The sequence below is a fragment of the Pagrus pagrus genome (assembly GCF_965226575.1).
Source record: "Pagrus pagrus genome assembly, chromosome: 13".
Taxonomy (NCBI): Eukaryota; Metazoa; Chordata; class Actinopteri; order Spariformes; family Sparidae; genus Pagrus; species Pagrus pagrus.
In genome coordinates this window covers 6,517,453-6,541,668 of record NC_140197.1, presented here as the reverse complement: position 1 = coordinate 6,541,668, position 24,216 = coordinate 6,517,453, and the positions used below count along the sequence as shown (strand labels likewise).

At 39.8% G+C, this 24,216-nt stretch overlaps 3 protein-coding genes and 1 long non-coding RNA gene across 10 annotated transcripts in view; 2 read left to right on the top strand and 2 right to left on the bottom strand.

Annotated features, from left to right (window-relative positions):
* rbfox1 (RNA binding fox-1 homolog 1) overlaps nucleotides 1–24,216 on the top strand; it is a 433,204-nt gene that overhangs the window by 367,713 nt on the left and 41,275 nt on the right. The gene's annotated exons all lie outside the window — the stretch shown is intronic.
* LOC311267690 lies at nucleotides 635–2,262 on the bottom strand. The gene is made up of 3 exons (XR_014623869.1): nucleotides 2,069–2,262; nucleotides 1,857–1,990; nucleotides 635–1,596 (listed from the first exon to the last, which is right to left on the bottom strand). It is a non-coding gene; the product is annotated as an uncharacterized lncRNA (long non-coding RNA).
* On the bottom strand, nucleotides 3,836–7,730 carry LOC311267685 (uncharacterized protein). Its single transcript, XM_084370884.1, has 4 exons — nucleotides 7,442–7,730; nucleotides 7,004–7,119; nucleotides 5,244–5,451; nucleotides 3,836–4,610 (listed from the first exon to the last, which is right to left on the bottom strand). Exons 1-4 carry the CDS (start codon nucleotides 7,442–7,444, stop codon nucleotides 4,143–4,145), a joined length of 795 nt encoding a protein of 264 aa, XP_084227010.1. The 5' UTR covers nucleotides 7,445–7,730; the 3' UTR covers nucleotides 3,836–4,142.
* Nucleotides 7,806–16,701, top strand: LOC311267684 (uncharacterized protein). Of its 2 annotated transcripts, none has more exons than XM_084370882.1 (4): nucleotides 7,806–8,299; nucleotides 11,812–11,928; nucleotides 14,967–15,215; nucleotides 16,049–16,701. In XM_084370882.1, exons 1-4 carry the CDS (start codon nucleotides 8,062–8,064, stop codon nucleotides 16,369–16,371), a joined length of 927 nt encoding a protein of 308 aa, XP_084227008.1. In that variant the 5' UTR covers nucleotides 7,806–8,061; the 3' UTR covers nucleotides 16,372–16,701. The 2 variants fall into 2 exon arrangements, with proteins under 2 accessions (XP_084227008.1, XP_084227009.1); XM_084370883.1 differs by lacking the exon at nucleotides 7,806–8,299 and adding an exon at nucleotides 8,969–9,242.

Below are 24,216 nucleotides of genomic sequence, written 5' to 3'. Positions count from 1 at the left end.
TCTAAAGTTCAAAATTTTGAAAATTCATAGCAAATCAACCATACTTGCTACAGCTTCAGAAGTTTCATCAAACTGTAGCCTCAATATTGAAGAAACTTTTGTACATTTAAACCTATTCAAAATTATGAAGTACATCACTCAGTTTTTTTTCAAAAACTGTAAAACTTCTTAAACCTATTTCCTCTCTCCTCCTTTGATTTATCAAAAATTGAGCCTCAAAAACTGAATTTTTAACAGCATTTTAAATTTTTCTTTCATGTGAACAATTGGAGTCAATGACATAGCTAAACATCAGTTGTTCACTTATGGAGCAAATCAATCATTTTTAAAATTACCAACATCTCCATGCTGCAATATGTGTATTTTCAGACTTTTGTCTTGATAATTTTTTACAGTTTTACAAATCTGCCTGCACAACAGTGAATGGCTTACTCAATTTGTGAAGCCACTGTTATATTGCCACTTGCCAATTAGCTCAGAGCGATAGATGACAGTCTTTGGTTCCAGAAGTTGTGGGTTCAAGCCTCAAGCCTCAAGTGGTCCAAAATGAACATTGTTGTCAACTGTCTTGTCTTCCTATTCTCCTGTTTGTTGCTCAGAATTGCCTAAATTTGCCAAAAATAGCCCGGACCGACCCATCGCTGCGCAGCAGCTATAATTTAAGTTTACTTTTCCATGCCATGTAGGGTGAGCTGACTGTGAGCCAAAGGAATGATTGTTTCAATGAAGCATTAAAACGCAGCCAAGGTCTCAACCACACCGCACAACACCGACAAAAACCCAACGTACAGTCCAGGCGTGGTGCAGACAGGCCGTAGCAATCTATCTGCTCAGATGCTGTGGGTTACACATACATACAAGAAAGTAAGGAACAGTTGTGTACAAAACTTAGTTTCACATGGTCACATAGTGGAAACATGGACTGCAGAGAAAAAAAAAGAATTCAGACAGCCACATGGTTTTCACAGGGCACACGGTTTACAAAGTACAAATAAGTGAAATCTTAGCCACTTTAGACTTACTTGTCATGTTTTCGTAAATGTGACCAACCCCAGTGTAAGGGTCTCTGCATAAACCCACAAACAAATTTATCCCCAGGTACAAGGAGAGCTGGAGACGTGCACTCAAGTCAAAATTCTATTTATTATGCAAACTGAATCAACTGATGGTAATGGACCTGAGAAAGAAAGAAAGAAAGAAAGAAAGAAAGAAAGAAAGAAAGAAAGAAAGAAAGAAAGAAATTAATTAGTTTTAGCACAATACCTTTAATACTACAAGACTAATAAATATTTAAAACTACAAGGTGGCTGAGATGACTTATTACAATGAATAGAAACAAGCAGGAGTATAAAATACACTACCTGCTAATAAATAAATTGTCAGACAGGGTACTCACCACGGGGAGATTCTATCGCAAAACCAAATAGCACCACCACATGCACACCGTGACAACTGCAAATCACTGCAAAGGACACTGCAACAATTGAAGTAAATCTACAAACTACTTTTGGGTGCTCGCCACTCTTCAGACCTACCACACTCCATGCAAAGAAGGGTGCATATACCACGGATACTCCCCACAGATCCTCCCACTGCCTGACAACCAAACAAAAGAAAATACAATATTAGTACTCGGTTGGTTCACAAATGGTTATCAGCTGACACAGTAAAAACAACAGTCCCAGCAACAATACAAGACAACAGCTTTTGATGAGCTGGTTTACATCCACAGCAATTCAAAACTATTAGGAGACTTCAACCAGGCCGCATGGCACATCAGCCCAGACAAAGCAGCAGTCTGGCACTAAATCTGAAAAAAGGGAAAACACAACCATTAAATTGACTGACAAACATACCTCAGAGGGAATAATCCTCCTACGTTACCATACCAGTTGAGGTTTCCTTCTCAGTCTGAGCCCCTGTCAGACACTGGCACCGGTGGAGCTGACTGGCTCTATACTGTGACTCAGGGAAAAGGCTGACTCATGTCCTAAGGAATTAAATTGGACACATCAATAATAATTTCTGTAGTCTGATGAGATTAAACACAGGGTTGTCAGCAGCCTACCTCGCAAGCATGGGCCTACAGCGCATTCAAACTGGACCGAGAGGAAACGGTTGCACCACGGTTCTGTATAAGGATACTGGTCAAAATCCCCCAAAATACCAAATAAAGTTTTCCTTCTGCACAGTTCTCTTACCTACACAGATAAGACAGTCCCACCACACATCTATCAGGCCTCAAACGAAGAGGCACTAATGGTTCACACCTGTCCTTATGAAGAGGGGGAGCTTTCTCTAGCCCTACCTACAAGGGGCAGTGCTCCTAATCCAGGTGCTAGCCCTCACCCTCATGAACAGTAAGAATGTGTGTGTGTGTGTGTGTGTGTGTGTGTGTGTAAGATAAAGTGAGGACCCAAATGCAAAACACCAAGGAGGCAGGCAGGATTAAGGAACTAAGAGTGAGCTTTAAAGGAACTTGGGGCAGGATCAAGAAATAAGACTCAATAGTGATACCACAGCCGTTGTGGCCGTTAGGGTAACTGCAGCCATCAGCCAAGCCGGTGCGGGAGCGCGCATGAACTCACAGCAGCTGATGCCTTATCCCCTACACACACGAAGCAGCTGGGAAGCCGGCTCGCTGTGTATAGCGACACACAAGCGCGGCGATTTACCGTTACGGTCTGAAAGGCACAGGCGAAAGCAAAGACGGCTTATTGGGAGACAGAAATATCGTCTCTGATACGGGATTGCTGTGTGTAAGCGGCTAATGTTACTACACAGACACAAACAAACCGTTAGCCTGTGGCTACATCCAGCTGCTAACGTCAACTCCCGGATAACAGATTGGGCTTTCAGTCCCATATATAAAGGGACATATTTCTAACTATTCGGTTTCAGACTAAAGGACCTTGGAAAATCGCAGTCTGTAATAATTCAGTGTTACACAGCGGTGGACTAAGTTACATGTTTGCAGCTAACGCTACTTTGCACGTTAGGTCACTCCGAGTCCTCGTGATATCATATGATTTTCAAATCAAGCTCTAAACATGTAAGACCTGTAATGTTTTCTTACCTGGTTACTAGGAAATGAGCCATGTCAGCATCTGTTTTCAGTCCCAATTCAAGTTGAAGCTGCCTCCATGAGTCGAGCACGTAACCAATGTGTATACGGGTGCCAGCCCGGCTTTGGTCATAATGTCGTTTCGACTCACGACATGCCGCTGATAAAACCTTTGGGTAACACTTTACAATAACCATCATTTATAAATGGTAAATAGACCATTTATAAATGGTAAACAGATAGTTTATTAATGTTTAACTAGCATTTATAAACAGCATATAGACCATTTATAAATGGTAAATACATAATTTATTAATGTTTAACCATCATTTATAAATGGTAAATAAATAGTTTATTAATGTAAGTTAATAGTTACTTTACCATTAACAAACAATTAAAATATAATTAATAGTGTTTATTAATTATTAATGGACTATTTATTAACGGTTTATAGTTGCACTCATTATAACATTTTTAACACTTTGTTAAGCATTTGTTAATGATTTCCAAATGATTTATATACCTTTAAGAAATTGGTTGTAAAACATCTATAAAGATTAAATATGTAGAAGACCTCTTAATTGTAGCACTTTGTAAATGGTTAATATTTGGTTTATAAACCATCTATAAACATTACTTAGATGGTTATTGTAAAGTTGCAACTGATGTTCTTAATACTTTGTAAATGGTTAATAAACTGTTTGTAAACCATCAAGTAACATTTATTTGACTTCTTTGATTGGTGATCTATAACAGAGTGATTATTTTGCATTGATAAAAGAATAGGGTCTGATCATCATATTGAACACATTTATGAACAGAGAGTCAATAACATGCAACACTTTACCACAGATAAACATGGTGGTAGACAAGAATGGTGGGATTACAACACAACAATGACAACTTAATTTTACATGAATTGATGATACAATATTCAGGCACACTGCACTTTAAAATTAAATATTTTATTGTCTACTCACCCCATATTTCCACGAAGTAACAATAAACAACAAAGCAATGAACAACATCACACACTCTGGAATGTCAATGTGTTACCTTCTTGGCACAATTTATTTGTCTATTTGTATTGCTTTGCAATATCATGGAGCAGGCGTCCCAATGGACCATTATAGTGTTTTTTAGCCAGCCATTCATTCCACTCAATCATAATCAGGTGATCTCTTAGTAGATCCTCGGTGCGATTCCCCCGGAGTCTCCCGATGGTCTTCTTGTAGCTCCTCCAGGCCCTCTCAATGTGTTGAGTGTGGCAGCCTGTATCAGCATTGACATACTCCACACTGTGGTTGACTGTATAATGCTTGTATCCAAATTCAGGCAGAGCCTGACAGTAGGCCCGCCACTCATCAGTCAGTATTGTGGATCCCGTCCGAACATGGTGCAGAACCAGTGGGATCAGCTCTCGTCTGGTCCGTCTTTCCACCAAGCGGAGAACAGGCATTGTCTTCTGTCCTTTGTGCTTCACACCCAGCATTCCAAACACCCACTTTTTCCGTGTCCACCCACCAACCATTCTTCCACGTCCATACTGTCAAAATATTCAAATAGAACGCATATTAGAAATGGTAGTTATTCACATGATGATGTGTGACTAATATATGGTAATCATTTGATCATTAAAACATAAAATTAAACTAATTTAATTTACTTGAATGAGTTATAAAAATTATTATATCCATGTACGTATCACCATTGTATCAGCAAATGCTTCCTCTTAGTGCAAATAGTTTTCTCATGACACTGTTTTCAAATTTGCTGTCAGCATTAGTGAGCATTAGGTGGCAGTCTCCTTACCTGTTATTCATACAATGACAAAACCCAAAGATACAGCTCCTCATGGAAAATAAATTTGTCACAATGACCTATTGAGTCCACCATTTTGGATTTTCCACCATTTCAAATGTTAATATAAAACCACATCTTCCCCTACTCATACTACTGTTGACTGTACATCTGTCTCACCCAAAATTAAAGCGAAATATATTTTTCCTCTTGCCCGGAGTGCTATCTGTCCACCCAGATAGTTTTGGTGTGATTTGCCATTTTTTGGAAATATCTGCCATATAGATGTCTGCCTTCACTCCAATACAATGGAGCTGAAAGGTGCTGGGTTTTCAGGAATTCCTACAGAAATTTTAGGCGTATGGCTGTTTCCACTTACCTTCCTTTTGTGTCTGAAATGGCTTTCATCGATAACCACAAACTCTTTCCGCCCTCCCAGTCTCTGTCCTTTTCTTCTCTTCTTTCTCTCCATCGCCTCAACACAGACATTTCGTAGCTTTTTGGCCATCTTTGACAGTGTCCTTGAACTCCCCGCAATGTCATCCATCATCATGTCGATTTGTCTCAATCGTAGGCCTTGTGCAAACCTTAAAAATACAGAAAATGAAAATGTTGTGGCCTTATGCAGACAATACTTCAGCAGTTACACTTGGGAGGGCATTTGAAATCTTAAAACATAAACTTAAAACCTACTAAAACCTACATAATTTACTAATATTACTGCTATTATAGCTGTTAAATGTAACTTTTTATTACATTTTCATAGTTTTTATTTTCTTGCATTGGTCTCAAATTCTTTGTTTTTGCTTTTTTGATGTTTTTACGTTCTACAAATACAGTGTTTCCCCTAGAATGTTTTTTCAGGACTGGTGGTACCCACTCATATTGGTGCGGTCAGATTCGGTCAGATGGTGCAGCAGGCAGTCTGCAGTTTATATTTGCGTTCAAATTTTTGTTCACTCTGTATATTCAAGACTTAGAACACTGTGTGCATGAAGTGCTAATGTAGTACAAAAGATCATTAAAGCTTCTCTTCGTGATCACTTTGTTGCATGTGCCTGAAAGGCTGCAGTGTGGTGGTCTGACCTCATATGAGTGTCAAGCACATCTTTCCTTAATTCCATCTGCCTCAGTCACATTTTTTCCGTTACCCCCAAATGAGGCACTTCATACGTGAATACATCTCAGACTTCACAACTAAACCTAAGAACCATATGTTTCACGATATATGTAAGTCACACCCAAATTCTAAACACTTGGTTTCTCGTTTTGTCTCTGCCTTCGGGGCATCAGTGGACACTGGCCAGTTTGGAGATGCTTGGGCTAAAGAGTTGGGCATTCCGATATCAGATGAGCTGTGGGAGGAGGGTCTATCTAGTATTCAGAGTTCTAGATATAGACTGATACAATTTAAAGTACTGCATAGGTTGCACTACTCCAAAATTAAACTAAATAAGATTGATACTTTAATCTCTCCCATGTGTGACAGATGTGGTACTGCCGAGGGATCTTTATCACATATATTTAGGCAATGCCCAGTTATAACTAACTTTTGGGAGGGCATATTTAAATGGTTCTCGAGGCAACTGGGAAGCAGCATTCATCCTGATTGTAGCCTTGCGATATTTGGCTGCTCCGATGAGACAAGAGCCCTTCCCTCTCACCAAAACCGGCGTTAAAGGCGGGCATGGTTGTAGCTAAAAAGCTTCTATAGTTAAATTGGAAATCCCCACCACCTCCCTGTTTCAAAAGATGGCTGAATGAGATGCTCTCCATTGCTAAGATGGATCCAATTGTTTTGTCATTTCGTACTTTTATGGCGTATGTTATGTCCTTATTGTCTTTGTTCTTCGTGATCAAAATAAAATACTTTAAAAAAAAAAAAATAAAAAAAAAAAAGCACATCTTTCCTGTACATCTCAGAGGGGACCTCTACGAAAACCCTCTGGGATGGTTCTCTTTTAACAGACTGCTTATGCTGATAGCATATGCGACTATATACCGTAACCCACCTCTGGCTTTGGTGTAATAGGACATAGGAAATCTAAATCACAGCTAATGTGATTCTTTCTATTAATGTAGATTATTTCTATGTCATTTTTGAAATATCCAGTAGATATTTTAGTATTATTTCCATACCTGTAGAAGAATCGCATCCAGTTGAAAAGGCTCATCTTGGATTTGCTGAAAATATAGACTTGTGCCGGACTGATTTTGTGATAATGCCTTTGTGGTTGGTCCTCTGTTGACAAACCCTATGGACAACACAACTACTTGTGAGTGATCCATTGAAATTCAAAGATAAACCATAATTTCTGTGATCTCTGTTTAAGACCTTTCCAAAAATGTGCTTCAATGTGATACCAATCTAAAAATGAACATTTTTTTGAACGATTAACAAAACATGTAGATAGATAGATAGATAGATAGATAGATAGAACAACAAATAGTAATATAAGGCAGTAAATACATAAAGAATAAATAAATAAATGAATAAACACATAAACTAACAAATTAATACTGTGTAATCTGGTGCAGATTAAGTAAATTCAAGAGAGATTTGGTAACTTTACTTACCATTTATAGAAATCTCCACGACTGCAGTCCTTCATCTTCATTTTGTGTTGGCAAATGTTGCATTTCATTTTCTTTTTGAGAAGCTTTCTTTTTTGAAGCCATGTTATAAGTTTCAGGTGTTTTCTTTTAGATCTAGAACCTTCAATTAACTCCCTCAATTCAGTGGCTAAACCCGGCATTTTTCCATCAGAGCTTGAGCTATTCAGTCTTCCTGTTTGCGCCAAAAGTGTGAGGTCACAGGTCATGGGCCAACTACACGTCATGCTGCGTTCGTATATGGTCGGAGGTGGGAAATACGTCATCTCAGACCTAGGTGCGTTCGTGCAACAAAGTCGGAGGTTGAGGTCATTAAAATGAATAAAAACTCATAAAATGTACATTTTTCTCACCGTTTACGATGTGGACGGCCATGGTGAAATTGCGTCATACGACGAACTGGGGGTTGAGAAAACATACCGGCTGTTATTTTATTTTTCCTACTCGGAAGAGGGAATTTCGAGTTTTACTTGAACGCAGCACTCTTCCTGCAGATTCAGACCGATTCAGTCCTGTCTCTTGCCAACAACAGCCTCCACCTGCATGCAACTTCACTGTTTTCTTCTGTCACATGTTGTTGCACCATGACCAAAAGACCTTTCACCAGATCTGGAAAAGCCTTAAAAGAAGACACGTTGGCGACACCGCCATCGTGGGAAGAAAAAACGCAGCCAACAGCACCTGACGTTAGCATCATGGCGGACGACAGTAGCGATGGCGGTGAACGCAAGACAGCTAACGCTATCCAAGATGAGGACGATGATTTTTATATTTCCAGCGACACCCTTGATGCTGGCAGGAGAGACGAATCTCAGACTGTCGGTAAGTTAGCTAATGTTGACCTGTTAGCACTTGTTATCTTAACAACTATCTTAACGTTAGCTGCTAATGTTTATTTCTTAAGGGTGTTTTCACATCTGAAAGTCCGGGGTAAAAAAGGAGAAAAAATGATACTTTGTTGCAAATTAGTTTTCGTCTGGTTCACACTGTTCCTTGTTAACAGGTAACTGTTGCCAAAATGCAACCTCGGCTTATTTTGTGAATGAACACGAGTCAAACCTTTGTGTAAAAGCATAATTACGACGAAAAAGCCACTTTTAAGATTCACGTAGTTTTGTCAAACTCATTCCTTGACAACAGGTATTTTTGTGGTGACAACACCGGCTATTTGAACCCAAACCACGATCTTTCCTTGACCCTAACACGACGCTGAAGTTAGCCAGCTTCCGATTCGGCACTTAAGGGGAAAGTTAAGGGGAAATTAACGTAACGTGCAGTGCTACTGTTTGTACACTGATTGTTTGTTTTTTTGTGACACTTCTTGATGTAAAAACGTTTTAGACATTTTAGGTAAGACATTACCTGACACCCGCTATTGTATTTGTGAAACGTTTATTTTATTTGTGAAAATGCTAAAGGGGAGATTTCACTGTTTTTGTTTGATACCTACGGGGCTTTTTCTGCATTATAAATTTTGAGTCGGCCGCCTCGCTGAAATTGTCCGCCGCCGCGCTAGAATCTTGATTGAAAATCAATGTAGTTCTATGGAAGCTCAGTGGCGCTGTTCTCAAATCGGTTCAACTCTACCGCAGCAGAAGGGTGCATTTGATTTCAGCTCCGGGCAGCAAAATGACATTGACGCGCTGCTTGTGTTCCCGGGGGGCTCATTGGGGCTCCGCTCCGGTCAAACCTTGTGCTGAGCGCGAACGCGGTGGTTTCATTTGCAGCTTGGCGACAGGAGGACTCCGCGGCACGTTTGAAACAGGTGAGGTGAATTATTTTGCATAAAAAACACAAAGTTTCATACAAAAAACCCATGTTTCACCCACGTCTTTTTTAATAAGAAAAGAGCAAGAGAGGATGAAGAGGACAGGTAGAAACAGTGCAGACGGACAACAGCTCAGGATATAATAAATAAATCAATAAAATCTTATCAAAGTCGGCTGGTAGTATCTTATCCAGAAATATTCTATAATTAACCTAAGGATTTTTATTTTATCTAAATGTATGATGTCTATTTTCCTACGATTTGTGCAGTGAAATGTCTGTCAGTAAACCCCGAAGTCCGTTAGCATTTTTAGCATATTTAAAAGTAGCGCAATGTAGAGCTGTCAGAAATTAAAAGAGGCCTCCTCTCTCGTCATATTTGCAGCAACACTGTTGCTTCAGGCTGCGATCAAGCTTTTTTGTATCGCTCATACTCTCTCTCCATCAAAATAACCTGCTGCTCTTGGCTGAAATCAGCCCGTTGTCGCTCCATTTAGTGAGGAAGTAGAATAATATGACGCCAAACGCCTTAATTGATGTGAACGCGCACAGAGCATGAAGCTGAGAGCCGGACTTAACAAACCAAGTTGATAACCAGCTTCGTAGTACCGTGTTAACTCGGACCGGGACTTAGTTGAGCTGCAGCATGAACACAAAGCCTGGATCTGTTGAGTCTCCTTCGTAGTACAGGAGCTCAGGAGTCGGGTTTTTTTTCCCTCTGCCTTTATTTTGAAAGGACAGCTAGAGAGAGATGGGTACGCGGAGATAAAGTGAGTGTGTGTGTGTGTGTGTGTGTGTGTGTGTGTGTGTGTGTGTCAGTAAAGGCAGATTTCACTGTTTTCTCAGCATATAGAGTAGACCACATTAGACCTGGTCCAGGTCACAAACCACTGTACCTAGACTTCTCAAATCTGGATTAGATTATCCTACAGAGGCTAAACATTCATTGTAACACAGTTTCTGATCTGTGAAACCTTTATTCTATTTGTGAAAATGCAATAAAGGCAGATTTCTATTTATTTCTATTTGTGAAAATAAAGCATTTTCAAAACAGTGATATCTGCCTTTATTGCATTTTCACAAATAGAATAAAGGTTTCACAGATCAGAAACTGTGTCTTAATGAATCTTCAGGGCCTGTAGATTAATCTAGTCCAGATTTGAGAAGTCTGGGTACAGTGGTTTTTGACCTGGACCAGGTCTAATGTGGTCTATATGCTGAGAAAACAGTGAAATGTGCCTTTATGGCATTTTCACAAATAGAATAAAGGTTTCACAGATCAGAAACTGTGTTACAATGAATGTTTAGCCTCTTTAGGATAATCTAATCCAGATTTGAGAAGTCTGGGTACAGTGGTTTTTGATCTGGACCTGGTCTAATGAGGTCTGTAGGTATCAAACAAAAACGGTGAAATCTCCCCTTTAGCATTTCCACAAATAAAATAAACGTTTCACAAATACAATAGCGGGTGTCAGGCAAAGTTAATGTCTTACCTAAAATGTCTAAAATGTTTTTACATCAAGAAGTGTCACTAAAAAACAAACAATCAGTGTACAAACAGTCGCACTGCATGTTACGTTAATTTCCCCTTAACTTTCCCCCTTAAGTGCTGAATCGGAAGCTGGCGAATCGGAGGCTAACTTCAGCGTTGTGACCCTAACTAAGTGTTTTTATTGCTAAACCTAACCAGACCTTAAAGGTGACATATTATACTCCTTTACAACAAGTTCAGATAGGTCTCAGAGGTCCTACAACAGTGTTTTTCAGGTGTGTTGCCCAAAACCCACCTTGGTCCTGGATTTAATACAGCCTGAAAAGTCCCTCTAGTACGCCCTACTGAAAACAGGCCTTTGTACTGTATAGCCTTATACAGTAAAGCAACACAAAATGGTAAAACGTCCACATTTGATAATGTGTCATGTACAGATACTTGCTTTATCTTCAGACTTTTAGCAAAGTCTGCTTTGTATGGACCAAGGTTAATAAAGCAGTCGTCCGTAATATGGTGGACGCACACATAGAACATTTCGGGGAGTTTTGAGGGTACATCTCCGTTAAAAATGAAATCAATCCACTGAGCCTTCAGAGGCTCAGACGAAGGGAATGAAAATAGACTATGCTTGCAGTCAACAACACAGCAACAACTCTCACAGAGATGCGTTAACAGGCAAAACATTTTTATTAGGTAGCTTGAGCACTAAATATTAAACTTCTTATTTTTTCTCTATTACCCATTCCAGGGTTTCCCACAGAAATGTGTTAGGCTTGGTAGTATTATACATAAACTCTAATTAGAGCTCTGTAATATGAATACAGTTTAACACACAACATTTAAGAATTGGAAATTGAATTGTGTCTTCAAAATTCGAATATGTATAGAATCTACATTTTGTACAGTATCATTACCCCTTAGTCGCAGTCATGTTCAGACTATCTCCCATTATGTTCTAATATTCTACTTTTGTTCCAACTCCCTTAACCAGCATTTCACATAATTATGACATGTACTTAACATTTTTTTACAACATGATTTTAGATGCACTCAACTTTATTTCTCTCATTTTCAGTCATGAGTCCAACAGCAGCAGTCATCATCAAAAAAGCTAAGAAAAGAGAACATCTGCTGAGACTGAAAATCCAGAAATTGAACAAGGAGATGGCCTCCTTTCGTCAAAAAGTTGCAGGTAAGTGTTTTTCTCATCTCTCATCTCATCTCATTTTCTTTCCGCTATTTCCCTATTGGGGTCGCGGGGTGTTGCCGCTTTTATCCCCCCTTTCGGGGGGTTGCGGGGCTACTGGGGCAAAATCCAGCTCTCACCGGGCGAAGGCCAGGGTACACCCCTGGATGAGACGCCAGTTCATCCAGGGCCCTCTGATGGCAGAGGCTGTCTTGCAGCTTGCAAGGTGCCAACTGCACATCAGGAGCAGTTAAGGGGTTCAGCATCTTGCTCTAGGATGCTTCGGCACGTAGCTCAGTTCCGCCCAGGGGATCCGGGGTTCGAACCAGCAACCTTCTGGCTGCTGGTCACCTGCTCTACCCACTGAGCTACAGTGGGTAGAGCTTTTTTCTTTCTCCTCAAAACTACTTTCTCTCCATACCTAATCCTAATCTCAGTATCAGAATCAGTTTTGTTCTTCCAAACATATGAACACTGGGACTGTGGTACATGTCTGAAAACCTAACAAAGTTAACATGCTGGTTTTCTTGGCCAAGAACTTGTGTTAAGGGAATAATTAAGGTTGTAACTTGACCTAAAGGGTAGATATGTTTTCCTGATTTTATTTTCTCTTGATTTAGTGGGCTGGCCCTACTCTATTTCAGTTCATACTATAGATCTCTGCCCCTTGTTAGGCAGTCAAGGGCCTTGATGATTGTGATGAGAGACATTACAGTTAATATAAAGTGCCATGTTTAATTTATATTTATTTAATTATTTAAGTTGTTTCCCCCTGGATTTTTTAAATTTATTTCAACTCTGCATGGTAAGAGATGTTTTGGTTGAGTTTACAAGAAACATAGTTTAAAGGGAGCAGGGGAAATTAAACTTTAATTTCATATAATTATAATGTCTTATTTAAATTAATGTTCTGCTTAATTGGTTGGGTATTCATGTGCAGTTTGTTCGATAAAAGCATGTTCAAAATAATTTATTTCATTCTTTATTCTGTGGGCATTGGCTATTCAATGTTTCGGGTCTATGTTAGCTGTCTACATATTAATGCGGAAACACTATTATTAACTGTATAGTTAATAATATGCAAACTTTAATATTTGTTTATTTATCGCAAGTTATATCGTCATCGCAATATTGAACAGTGTTATTGCACATCGCAGATTTTCCTCATCGTGCAGGCCTAATCTTTAGTATTGGTCAAAACTACAAGTGTCACTGTATTCCTAAGCTATTAGGGTATATACGAGCTATACGAGTATTATACTAAGTAATGGTGTATATATATATATATATATATATATATATATGTACACACACACACACACACACACACAAATCGAAATCATACTTTCCAGAGAAATAGCATTTTATTCATTCAGTATCATACCTTTCAACATGTTGCCTTTCAACCAGGGATGGGCGATACCACACTTTTGCAATTCAATACCGATACTTTTTGTTCCAATTTTCGATAATGATACAGATACCGGAAATAATTTTTTTTTTTTTAAAAAGATCATAAAGATCATTACATGACGCATACTGGCCATTAATAAACAATTTATTTCAACTGAGTACAATATCATTTTTGTGCAAAAAGGTGTAAAAAGATAGTCCAGTATTTTACTAGAAATAATATGATACAAAATAATAATAATAAATGCATGTGTTAATTTGTGATTTAGAACGTAACCGCTGTGAAACAATGGGGAAAATAAAGTTTTATTGCTTTGATTTCACCGCTTCGTTCTGTTAACGTGGCCCGCTCTCTCCACTGATTGTCTGCCTCACTCGACCCAGGGTTTCCCCCAGAAAACTTGTTAAGCCCGGTGGTAGGGTGGCCCACCGGTGCCCAAGCATGTTTTTTGTGTCAGGGGCCTGACCCTGACCATTGACTGATGGCAGGGCCCTATAGGTAACAGATTCATTAATGGAGTAGTATAACTTAGAAGGAGTGATTCCATAAGGCTTTAAGATCAATGTTAAAAGTTGACTGGAAATTTGAAAATATTATCATTATCATGTGTTATTATAAGACATTTATGTAACACCAGGTCTTACAGATTGCACTCTTGAAATGCTGTTCAACCAACCAACCACAAAAATAAATAAATAATAAAAATACTATTTAGATAAATAATATCAACTGTCTGCACTAAAAACTAAAAAAAACAACTGCCTGGTGTCTCCAGAGATTTTTATTTTTTTCCTCAGAGATTTTTACAATCTGGAGTCACGTAACCATGACCACGCGTCTGTTTCCGGTCAGTCGTCATGGAAACGTGACAATCGCGGATCTACCAAAGATACTCTGTGATCTACTGTTTGGACCAGAGAAAACAAACGTGTGTAAACGCGAACCGTACGAGCTGAAAAATGAAATGCTGGGTCATTTTCACATCTGGTGGAAGCACCTCGGCTCACAGAAGTCCGGAGCTCTGACGCTGCAGGGGACGACGTACTAACAGCTAACAGCTACTAACCGCTGCAGCAGCTGGCTGAGCCTCTAGAGCCGCGGCTCGGCACACGTTAACGGCGTCGACTTGGTGCGTTCCTCTCGGTCAGCTGGTGAAGCAGCGGTCTGATGAGTATGATGTCCGTGACATGTCCCGTTATGCGCGACGAAGTTATGACGTTGTCAGGTGATGAAAAAGACACCTGATCACGTGTTGATGGAGCGCAAGACTGATTTAAAAAAATAAATAAACGATGCTTAGCCTGGCGGGGGGGCAAGTAAGACCTGGCGGCCCGCCAGGCTTATAGTACACTGGGGAAAACCCTGCTCGACCATTGCTGCTTTGGAGAGGAGCGGCTCTGAATGCTGTGTTCACAGACAGTCTGTAAACAGTAGTGATGACGTTATTTCAGTAAAGCAGACTGTGTCCCAAAAATGTTGGTACGCAAATGAGCCTTTTCACGTGTTTTCTGGAGCACATTTTTTATTTTGACCATGCATGCGCACCTGCACACCAGTTATGTGCACCCCTGGTTGTTATTATTGTTGTTATTATTATTATTTACACTACACAATTTTCTCTTCTTTTTAGCCCAGGCCAATGCTGTAGTGACGGAGTCATCATCATCTGCACCCCACTCATCAGCCACCTCCTCCTCTTCATCTGCCGACTCGAACTACTCCTCATCCTCGTCCTCGTCCTCCTCTTCAGAGGATGAGAGGAAAAGAAGAAAACGATACAAAAAGAATAGGGACAAAAAAAAGAGCCACATCGAAAAGGGAAAGAAGAAGAAGAAGAAGAAGAAGGTGGCAAAAGAAAAGACATCACTTGGCAGAAGAGGTGAATCACGGGGACAGTTCCTATTTAAAGAAGTTTTATTGATGTTGGATTAGAAATCTGAAACATTTGTGCTTAAGGATATACATTTTGGTTTGAAATTCTAACCATTTCATTACCAAAGTGGTTGTATCATCTAGCATATCCTATCATTTAAAGAAGAAGTTCACAAAAAATACAAAAGAAAAAACACCAACATATTTTTCCTCTTCCCCAGAGTGATATCAATCCATCAAGATAGTCTCTGTGATATGGCAAGGTTTAGAGACATCAGCTGTAGAGATGTCTACTATCACCCTAATACAATGGAGTTGAATGGCATTGGGTTTGTGGTGCTCAAAGTGTGAAAAAATACATTGGACAAACTCGAAGCCAATGTTTCCTTACAGAAATCATGACCCGGTAATTCAAGATTATCCACAGTCATTGTTGTGAGCAGTTTCATAGAGAACTATTTTCTACCAAAGATGACTGCCATAGTAGCTTTCAATGAAACTGTTCATGAGGTTTGTGGATTATCTTGAGTAGCCATGTTTTGATTTCTGGAAAGAGATGCGCTTATCAAATGTAATTCTTGGCGCATTGAGCTAATTTGTTTTACTACTGAATTAGATTACTGCAGTAGTAAGCACAGTGGCTAGATATGCATACAAATAAAATACTTGTGATGATATAAGAGACTAGTCACAGCTGTAGAAGTTGAATTGGATATGGTGAATTAACAGCTGTGCCATTAGGGTTTGTAAATTGAGATGTCCCAGTAGTTGTGCGCTACTTTGTGATTTGTTGATTGACCAGTTCATCCTTATTTACTAACTCTTCTCTTACTTTTGTAGCTTGTCGTCCCATGGACATCATTGCCAGATACAAGAGGGTGTTGAGAGCATACAACAGTGGAAAGAAATTGGGCGAAGCATGTGGATTCGCTGGTGTAACAGAGCTGACGGTGAGATGTAAAGCAGCAATCCCAGAGCTTGCCATAGCTTGCCCAGATAAGTTTGAAAAACTACTGGCAGGATTCTGTAAAAGAGATAAGATAGCCGACTTTGTCAGCAAATGTGAATACGTGATTCAAAATGATGCAGAAGTCAGTGCCAAAATAGCTAAAAATAAAGCAGTGGGTAAGCTCATACCATATAACAAGAGGGAGCAGAAGTAATTGGTTGGGCAGCCGGCTGCCGTGATGTTGGAAGTTACATATGTTATGCAAAAAGCTTAACATATGTAACTTCCAGCTTAAACATGACCATTAGCCACTGTACGTTATTTATTAATACAGAATAGTAGGCTATTGTTACGTCATTTTCACTGTTATTTTTCCTTTGAATTTAAGATGACATTTGTCAAATTAGAGGTGCACCAAATCACTTCTAATGTGTCTTTTCCTTTTATCAGGCCAGCCATAATTTTTGTTTCACATTCATGTTAAATATTTTAAAATAATGTTTGCATGGCAATTGCAGTTTTGTAATAAAGGTTTTATTGATTATCTGTTGTGTTGACTTTTTTAAGTCTCTCTCTTTCTCCCACCCTGTTTATTTGTAGTGCAGTGCTGCAAATCAACATTGACTTTAAGGTTTGTTCAGAAATGTGTTTAAAGTTGATCATAAAAATCAACTGCAATTCTGTTATTGGTGAACAAATGAGATCTCTAAGAGATCACCAATAAAAGATTTAATGGAGTCAAACAAATGTTACTTGATGGTTTACAAACGGCTTATTAATCATTAAATAATTATTATAAACATCAGTCACAACTTTACAATAACATCTAAGTAATGTTTATAGATGGTTTATAAACCAATTATCAACCATTTACAAAGTATTAAGAACATCAGTTGCAACTTTACAATAACCATCTAAGTAATGTTTATAGATGGTTTATTAACCAAATATTAACCATTTACAAAGTGCTACAATTAAGAGGTCTTCTACATATTTAATCTTTATAGATGTTTTACAACCAATTTCTTAAAGGTATATAAATCATTGGGAAATCATTAACAAATGCTTAAAGTGTTAAAAATGTCATAATGAGTGCAACTATAAACCGTTAATAAATAGTCCATTAATAATTAATAAACACTATTAGTTATAATTTAATTGTTTGTTAATGGTAAAGTAACTATTAACGTACATTAATAAACTATTTATTTACCATTTATAAATGGTTAAACATTAATAAATTATCTATTTACCATTTATAAATGGTCTATATGCTGTTTATAAATGCTAGTTAAACATTAATAAACTATCTGTTTACCATTTGTAATTGGTCTATTTACCATTTATAAATCACAATCACAAATCCTGCCCCAAGTTCCTTTAATTAACAAAAGCTGAAATCCAAAAATCATATAATCCCAAAAACCAAGAAGAGCAAAATGCCAAAAACACAAACTAGCAACACAAACTAAAACAAATAACAACTGAGAAGAACAAAGTACAACTCAGTAAAAACACAAGGAACAAAAAAACAGGAACATACCAGGGACAGTGGAACAGGCGTAGGTGAAAGACTATGTACACGCAAGGGCTGATTACCAACAAGACACAGGTGGACACAGAAAAAGGGCAGGAAATTCAAACAAAGGGAGGAACTGAAAAGCAACACATGACACAAGAGGGCAAAACCTCTTATTGTTTATTAGGGCCCGAGCACGAATCTCGTGCGAGGACCTATTGTATCTGTAAGGATTATTTTTTATTAGGGCCCGAGCACGAATCTCGTGCGAGGACCTATTGTATCTGCTAGGATTATTATTAGGGCCCGAGCAGGGAACCTGCAAGGTCCCTATTGTTTTTGTAGTGATTATTATTAGGGCCCGAGCAGGAAACCTGCGAGGTCGCTATTGTTTTTGTAATTAGGGCCCGAGCAGGAAACCTGCGAGGTCCCTATTGTTTTTCAAATGATTATTAGGGCCCGAGCAGGAATCTCGTGCGAGGACCTATTGTATCTGTAAGGATTATTAGGGCCCGAGCACGAATCTCGTGCGCGGACCTATTGTATCTGTAAGGATTGTTTATTATTATTCTTCACCCTCGACAACGAGAGCATATTTGGCGGCCTGAACATACCCCAAAACTCACCAAACTTGGAACTTAAGTCACATGTGGTGAAAATTTTGATAATTTCACATGATTGGGGGTGGGTGTGGCCAGGGGACTCCATAGCGCCACCTAACGTTTGCTAGTCCCCGCAAAAACATTCTTTGATCGTCTTGAAATTTACAGGAGTCATGGGTCTCAAGGATGTGGCCAGGAATTATTTTTGCCGCAACAGGAAGTCGGTCATCTTGAACGGCGTGCGGCGATTTTAATTTTTCCGACGCTATTTTCGGGACTTTAGGATGTTTGCAGAATCACCAAATTTGGTGTGTTGCTTTTTACCCATGAGTACGTTATTTCGATACCACAACTGCTCTCATGCGCAGCACGAAAGCTCAGTAGCGCCCCCTAACGCCCCCCTTATGGCTTTTCCCATTCATTTTTTTTTTTTCTATGCCTCGTACTTTAGTTAACTGGTCCTACAGATTTAAAGCCACAGACTTCACACTCACTATATATCATCTTCAGACCTTGATAATGACAAGTTGTAAAAAGCTTTCACCTACGTTATTCCTAGTGGGTGTGGCAGTGCGTTCAATTGCGATGACCCCCTTATGGCTGTTCCCATTCTGTAGGAATCCTTTTCTAAGCCTCGTACATTAACTAACTCCTCCCACAGATTTGACACCACAGACTTCACAGTTGCTCAGAAGCATCCTCATACCTTGATGATGAAAAGTTGTGCTCAGCTTTTGCCTACATCATTCCTGGTGGGCGTGGTGATACGGTTTATTTCAATGACCCCCTTATGGCTTTTCCCATTCTGTACAGACCGAAGTTCTTTGGCTTGTAGTTTAACTGTCTTTTCCTACAGATTTAACACCACAGACTTCACATTCACTCAGTAGCATCATCAGACCTTCAACAGCCTGTGTTGTGCTTGGTGGGCGTGGCGATGCGGTCAATTTCGATCCTTCGCCATCGCGCAGGAAGTCCTTATAACTTCAACATACAATTTCCCATCTACACCAAATTGGTCACAATTGTAGAGAGGTTGTCCCTGAATAGGTCTTTGCATTAATACTGTGATAAGTGAACAAATGGCTCCATAGCCCCCCCTGGAATATTTCAAACTTGAAGCCCCGCCTCCTACTTGCACACATATTAACGAAAGTCAGTACGCATATGTATCATGACCAGACGCACAAAAATCCCTCTTGGACACATGCCCTCAGTCCAACAGGAAGTCCGCCATTTTCCTTCAAAATCAATCCTTCGCCATCAAGCAGGAAATCCTGATAACTTCAACATACAATTTCCCATCTGCATCAAATTGCTCACACATGTAGAGGGGCTCACCCTGAATACGTCTCTGCATCAATACTGTGTCATATCTATAGCGCCACCCACTGGACACAGGAAGTCACTGAAGATGTCACTGTTGTGTTTTGTGTGACACATATCCCATTTACAGTAGGTAGAACATTTCCACAGGCAACGGGCAAGCACACATCTGTGCGCACAGGCCTCCGACGGCGCCACAGCCCAACGTACGTGGGGGGGCGAGGGCCCGTTCATCACTGCTTGCAGTTTTAATTAGTGTGAATGGTCCAAAGCATTCACACTGTTGTTCTTCTGGAATTTATTAAACTTTTTATTATTCCTGCTTCCGTACGTTTTTTGGCTCGCTTCTCCTCCTACAAATTTTGAGCTACAGAAACCATTCAACTATCAAAATGTTCAGCTCGTTAAGGTCATTGTATTTTTCTTATTTCTATCTTCTATACTTTTGGAAATATTCAGCTTTTTCTGCAAAATTTTTCCCATTCATCCTTATGGGGATTTTTTCAAATTTCATTCTGCTACTACTTCAGCATACGTTCAGCTGTAGAAACCGTTCAACTATCAAAATGTTCAGCTTTTTAAGCTCTTTCAGCCTTGTGCTTTTCAGCTTTTTAGCCTTACAACTTCTTCAAATATTCAGTTTTTTCAAAAAATTAATATGGAAGCAAATGGGAAAATCTTCAAATCCTCTTCAAAACTCATCCACTTTCAACCCTTTTCTGCTCCCTCATACTTTGAGCTAGAGACACCATTCCAACTTTTTCTAAATCTGCAGGTGTTTGCGAGGTGTTTTCCCATTCATTCTTATAGGGGCCATTTTCAACTTTGGTTCTGCTACTGCTCCAGCATATGTGCAGCTACAGAAACTGTTTGGCTGCCAAACTGTTCAGCTTTTTAAGCTCTTTCAGCCTATTACTTTTCAGCATTTCAACCTTTTCAGCTTTTTCAACCTTTTCAGCTTTTTCAAATATTCAGCTTTATGTTCAGCTATAGAAACTGTTTAACTATCAAAATGTTCAGCTTTTTAAGCTGTTTCAACCTTGTACTTTTCAGCTTTTGAAAAAAAATCAGCTTTTCCTGCAAATTCTTGACCATTCATTCTCAGTTTCATGCATTTCCAGCAGTACATTCAGCAGATTTTGCAAAATCACTTCAGCCGTCAGCATTCACACTGTATTTTCGCAGGAAATACAATTTTTAGGGCCCGAGCACGAATCTTGTGCGATGACCTATTGTATCTGTAAGGATTATTATTCTTTTTCTTTTTCCTTCCACGAGATTGCATATTTGGGGGCCTGAACATACCCCAAAACTCACCAAACTCGGAACATACGTCACATGTGCGCGCCCACATCTGATTTCAACATGATTGGAGGTGGGTGTGGCTAGGGGACTCCATAGCGCCACCTAACGTCCCTGTGTCCCGTGACAACTTTCTCAGATCGTACTGAAATTCGCAGGAGTAATGGGTCTCGAAGATTTAGGCAGGAATTATTTTTGCCGCAACAGGAAGTCGGCCATCTTGAATGGCGTGCGGCGATTTTCATTTTTCCGACGCATTTTTCGGGACTTTAGGATGTTCGCAGACTCACCAAATTTGGCCCGTAGCTTCCTACCCATTAGTACGTTAATTTGATACCACAACTGCCCTAATGCACAGCCCGACAGCTCAGTAGCGCCCCCTAACGCCGTCCTTATAGGTTTTCCCATTCATTTTTTTCCATGTTTTCACCTCATACTTTATGTAACTTGTCCTACAGATTTAACGCCACAGACTTCACACTCACTACATATCATTTTCAGACCTTGATGATGACACCTTGTGCAAAGCTTTCGCCTCCGATATACCTGGTGGGCGTGGCAGTGCAATGACCCCTTATGGCTGTTCCCATTCTGTAGGAACCCATTTCTAAGCCTCGTACTTTAACTAACTCGTCCTACAGATTTAACGGCACAGACTTCACATTCACTACCCCTCATCCTCATGCCTTGATGATGATCTGTTGTGAAAAGCTTTCGCCTACATTATTCCTAGTGGGCGTGGCAGTGCGGTTCATTTTGATGAAGCCCCTTATGGCTTTTCCCATTCTGTACGGACCTAATATGTCTATGCCTCGTACTTTAACTAACTCGTCCTACAGATTTAACACCACAGACTTCACATTCACTCAGTAGCATCCTTAGACCTTCAACAGCCTGCGTTGTGCTTGGTGGGCGTGGCGGTGCGGTCACTTTTGATCCTTCGCCATCACACAGGAACTCCTTATAACTTCCACATACAATTCTCCATCTTCACCAAATTAGTCACACATGTAGAAGGGCTAGCCATGAATATTGCTATGCATCAATGCTGTGTTAAGTGAAAAGATGGCTCTATAACGCCCCCTGGGATATTTCTAACTTGAAGCCCCGCCTCCTACATGCACGTGCATAAACGAAATTCAGTATCCATATGTATCATTACCAGATGCACAAAAAACCCTCTTGGATCCATACCCTCAGTCCAACGGGAAGTCTGCCATTTTGGTTCAAAGTTCAGAACGTCTGCATTTTCTCCCATTTAAAACCCATTTTTATGCCTCGTAGCTTAACTGACTGCTCCTACAGATTTCACACCACAGACTTCATATTCACTCTGGATCATCTTCAGACCTTGAAGATGATGCGTTGTCATAAGCTTTCGCCACTTTTACACCTGATGGTCATGGCAGGGGGTGTTCAATTTTGATCCCTCGCCATAAGCAGGAAGTCCTTACAACTTCAACATACAATTGCCGATCTGCATCAAATTGCTCACACATGTAGAGGGGCTCATCCTGAATACGTCTCTGCATCAATACTGTGTCATATCTATAGCACCACCCACTGGGCACAGGAAGTCACTGAAGATGTCACTGTTGTGTTTTGTGTGACACATATCCCATTTACAGTAGGTAGAACATTTCCACAGGCAACGGGCAAGCACACATCTGTGCGCACAGGCCTCCGACGGCGCCACAGCCCAACGTTCGTGGGGGGCCGAGGGCCCGTTCATCACTGCTTGCAGTTTTAATTGTATTTGTATTTGTATTCGAGTAAAATTCAAAATAGGCGTAATTTTTTTTTTTTTTTTTTTTTTTTTTTCTAATTTTCGTTATAGTGTAAGTATTCTTTAATTATCCATTATAATAATTATGGATATGCAATATTGGTTTTCCATAAATCCAGCAATGAACATGTAACAAGGAATGTCATTGAAAAGAAAATAACATAACAGCCATTACCTCATCCATGGTTAAACCAACAACTAATAAAATATCGTTGTGAACATTATGAACCCCACCACCACCCGTCCTTGTTGGAGGACGTTGAACAGACATAATAAAAACAAATAATACTTAAAAGAACTGTTCTTTCTAATGCACAGAGCTCCAAGAACTAAACTTGATCTGTAAATAATATGACATAGTAGCCTATAGCTAACGGTCATTATGCTTCTGGCATCTACCTGGTCTTTTTACTAAACTTAACCAAGTCCTTTCCTCATTGCCTAAAACCCAACCAAAGCACCGAGCAAAGAATTTTTTTTTTCTCCCCCGGTCTGCTGTCAGCAGGGTCGCCGGCTGCAGCAGCCTCGCGCCCGTGAAGTGGGCTCAAGCCGTGTTCATCCGCGCTCGAGCGGAGCAGGGGAGAGAAACAATGTGTATTTCTTTTACTCTGTGGAACATCTCCCAACGGAGTGAGGGACAAAGCAAGTGGGACAGATCTGCCCAGTCCCTGAGCAGCGCGCGTTTCACAGACAAGCCACAACGCAGAGTGTCAACAACGTCACCTGGTTCAGCAGCACCATGGACAGCTGCGGGGGCGGGGGGGTCGGAACAGCGGTGTTTTGACGCCCCCACCCCCGACTCCTGAACGTCACTCACTCACTCATCCAGGCGAACAGTCATTTGGGGGCCCCTGCATCTACCAGTCTAATCTACCTTATATCGCATAATGAGATACTCCATACAAGGGATGAACAAAAGTCACTATCCTTCTTTTCTTCCATCACACTCGGCCAGTGTAATCCATATTGGATTAAACATCCTTTTCTATGGATATTGCAAACTCTCATATTGTCCTAAGGCATGGATGTGTGCAAATAGATTTGAATTTGTTTCAACTTTAGTTTTCCTGATCTTCTTCAGCCCCTGACTAATGCATGTTCTCACTGACAAGATTATCTTGACTCTTCAACTCTTAACAAAGATTTATATGACCTTGGTTATACAATATTAGTAAAGACTTGACATTTGTTACTCCAGGGTTAAATAAAGATTTATTTAAAAAAAGAAAAAAGATTGAAAGACACAAGGACTGTCTCGTTAATTGCAGTTTATACCTTGCAGACTGATTTATCTGGTGGTATAGAGCTATATACTGGTAAAACTATGCTTGAGCAATCCAAATACACCTTCTTCAAGACATCTACCAGCTCACCAGAAGCAAATATTTTCCTTAGCTTTCATGCAACTGTTAATTATTTCATACAGGGCCGTGCGTTATATGCACTACACAGAGAGATGACTATTATTTACAGTAATGTAATGTTTAACTGAATGTGGCGCTGCCACCGCGGTTCCTGTAAAAA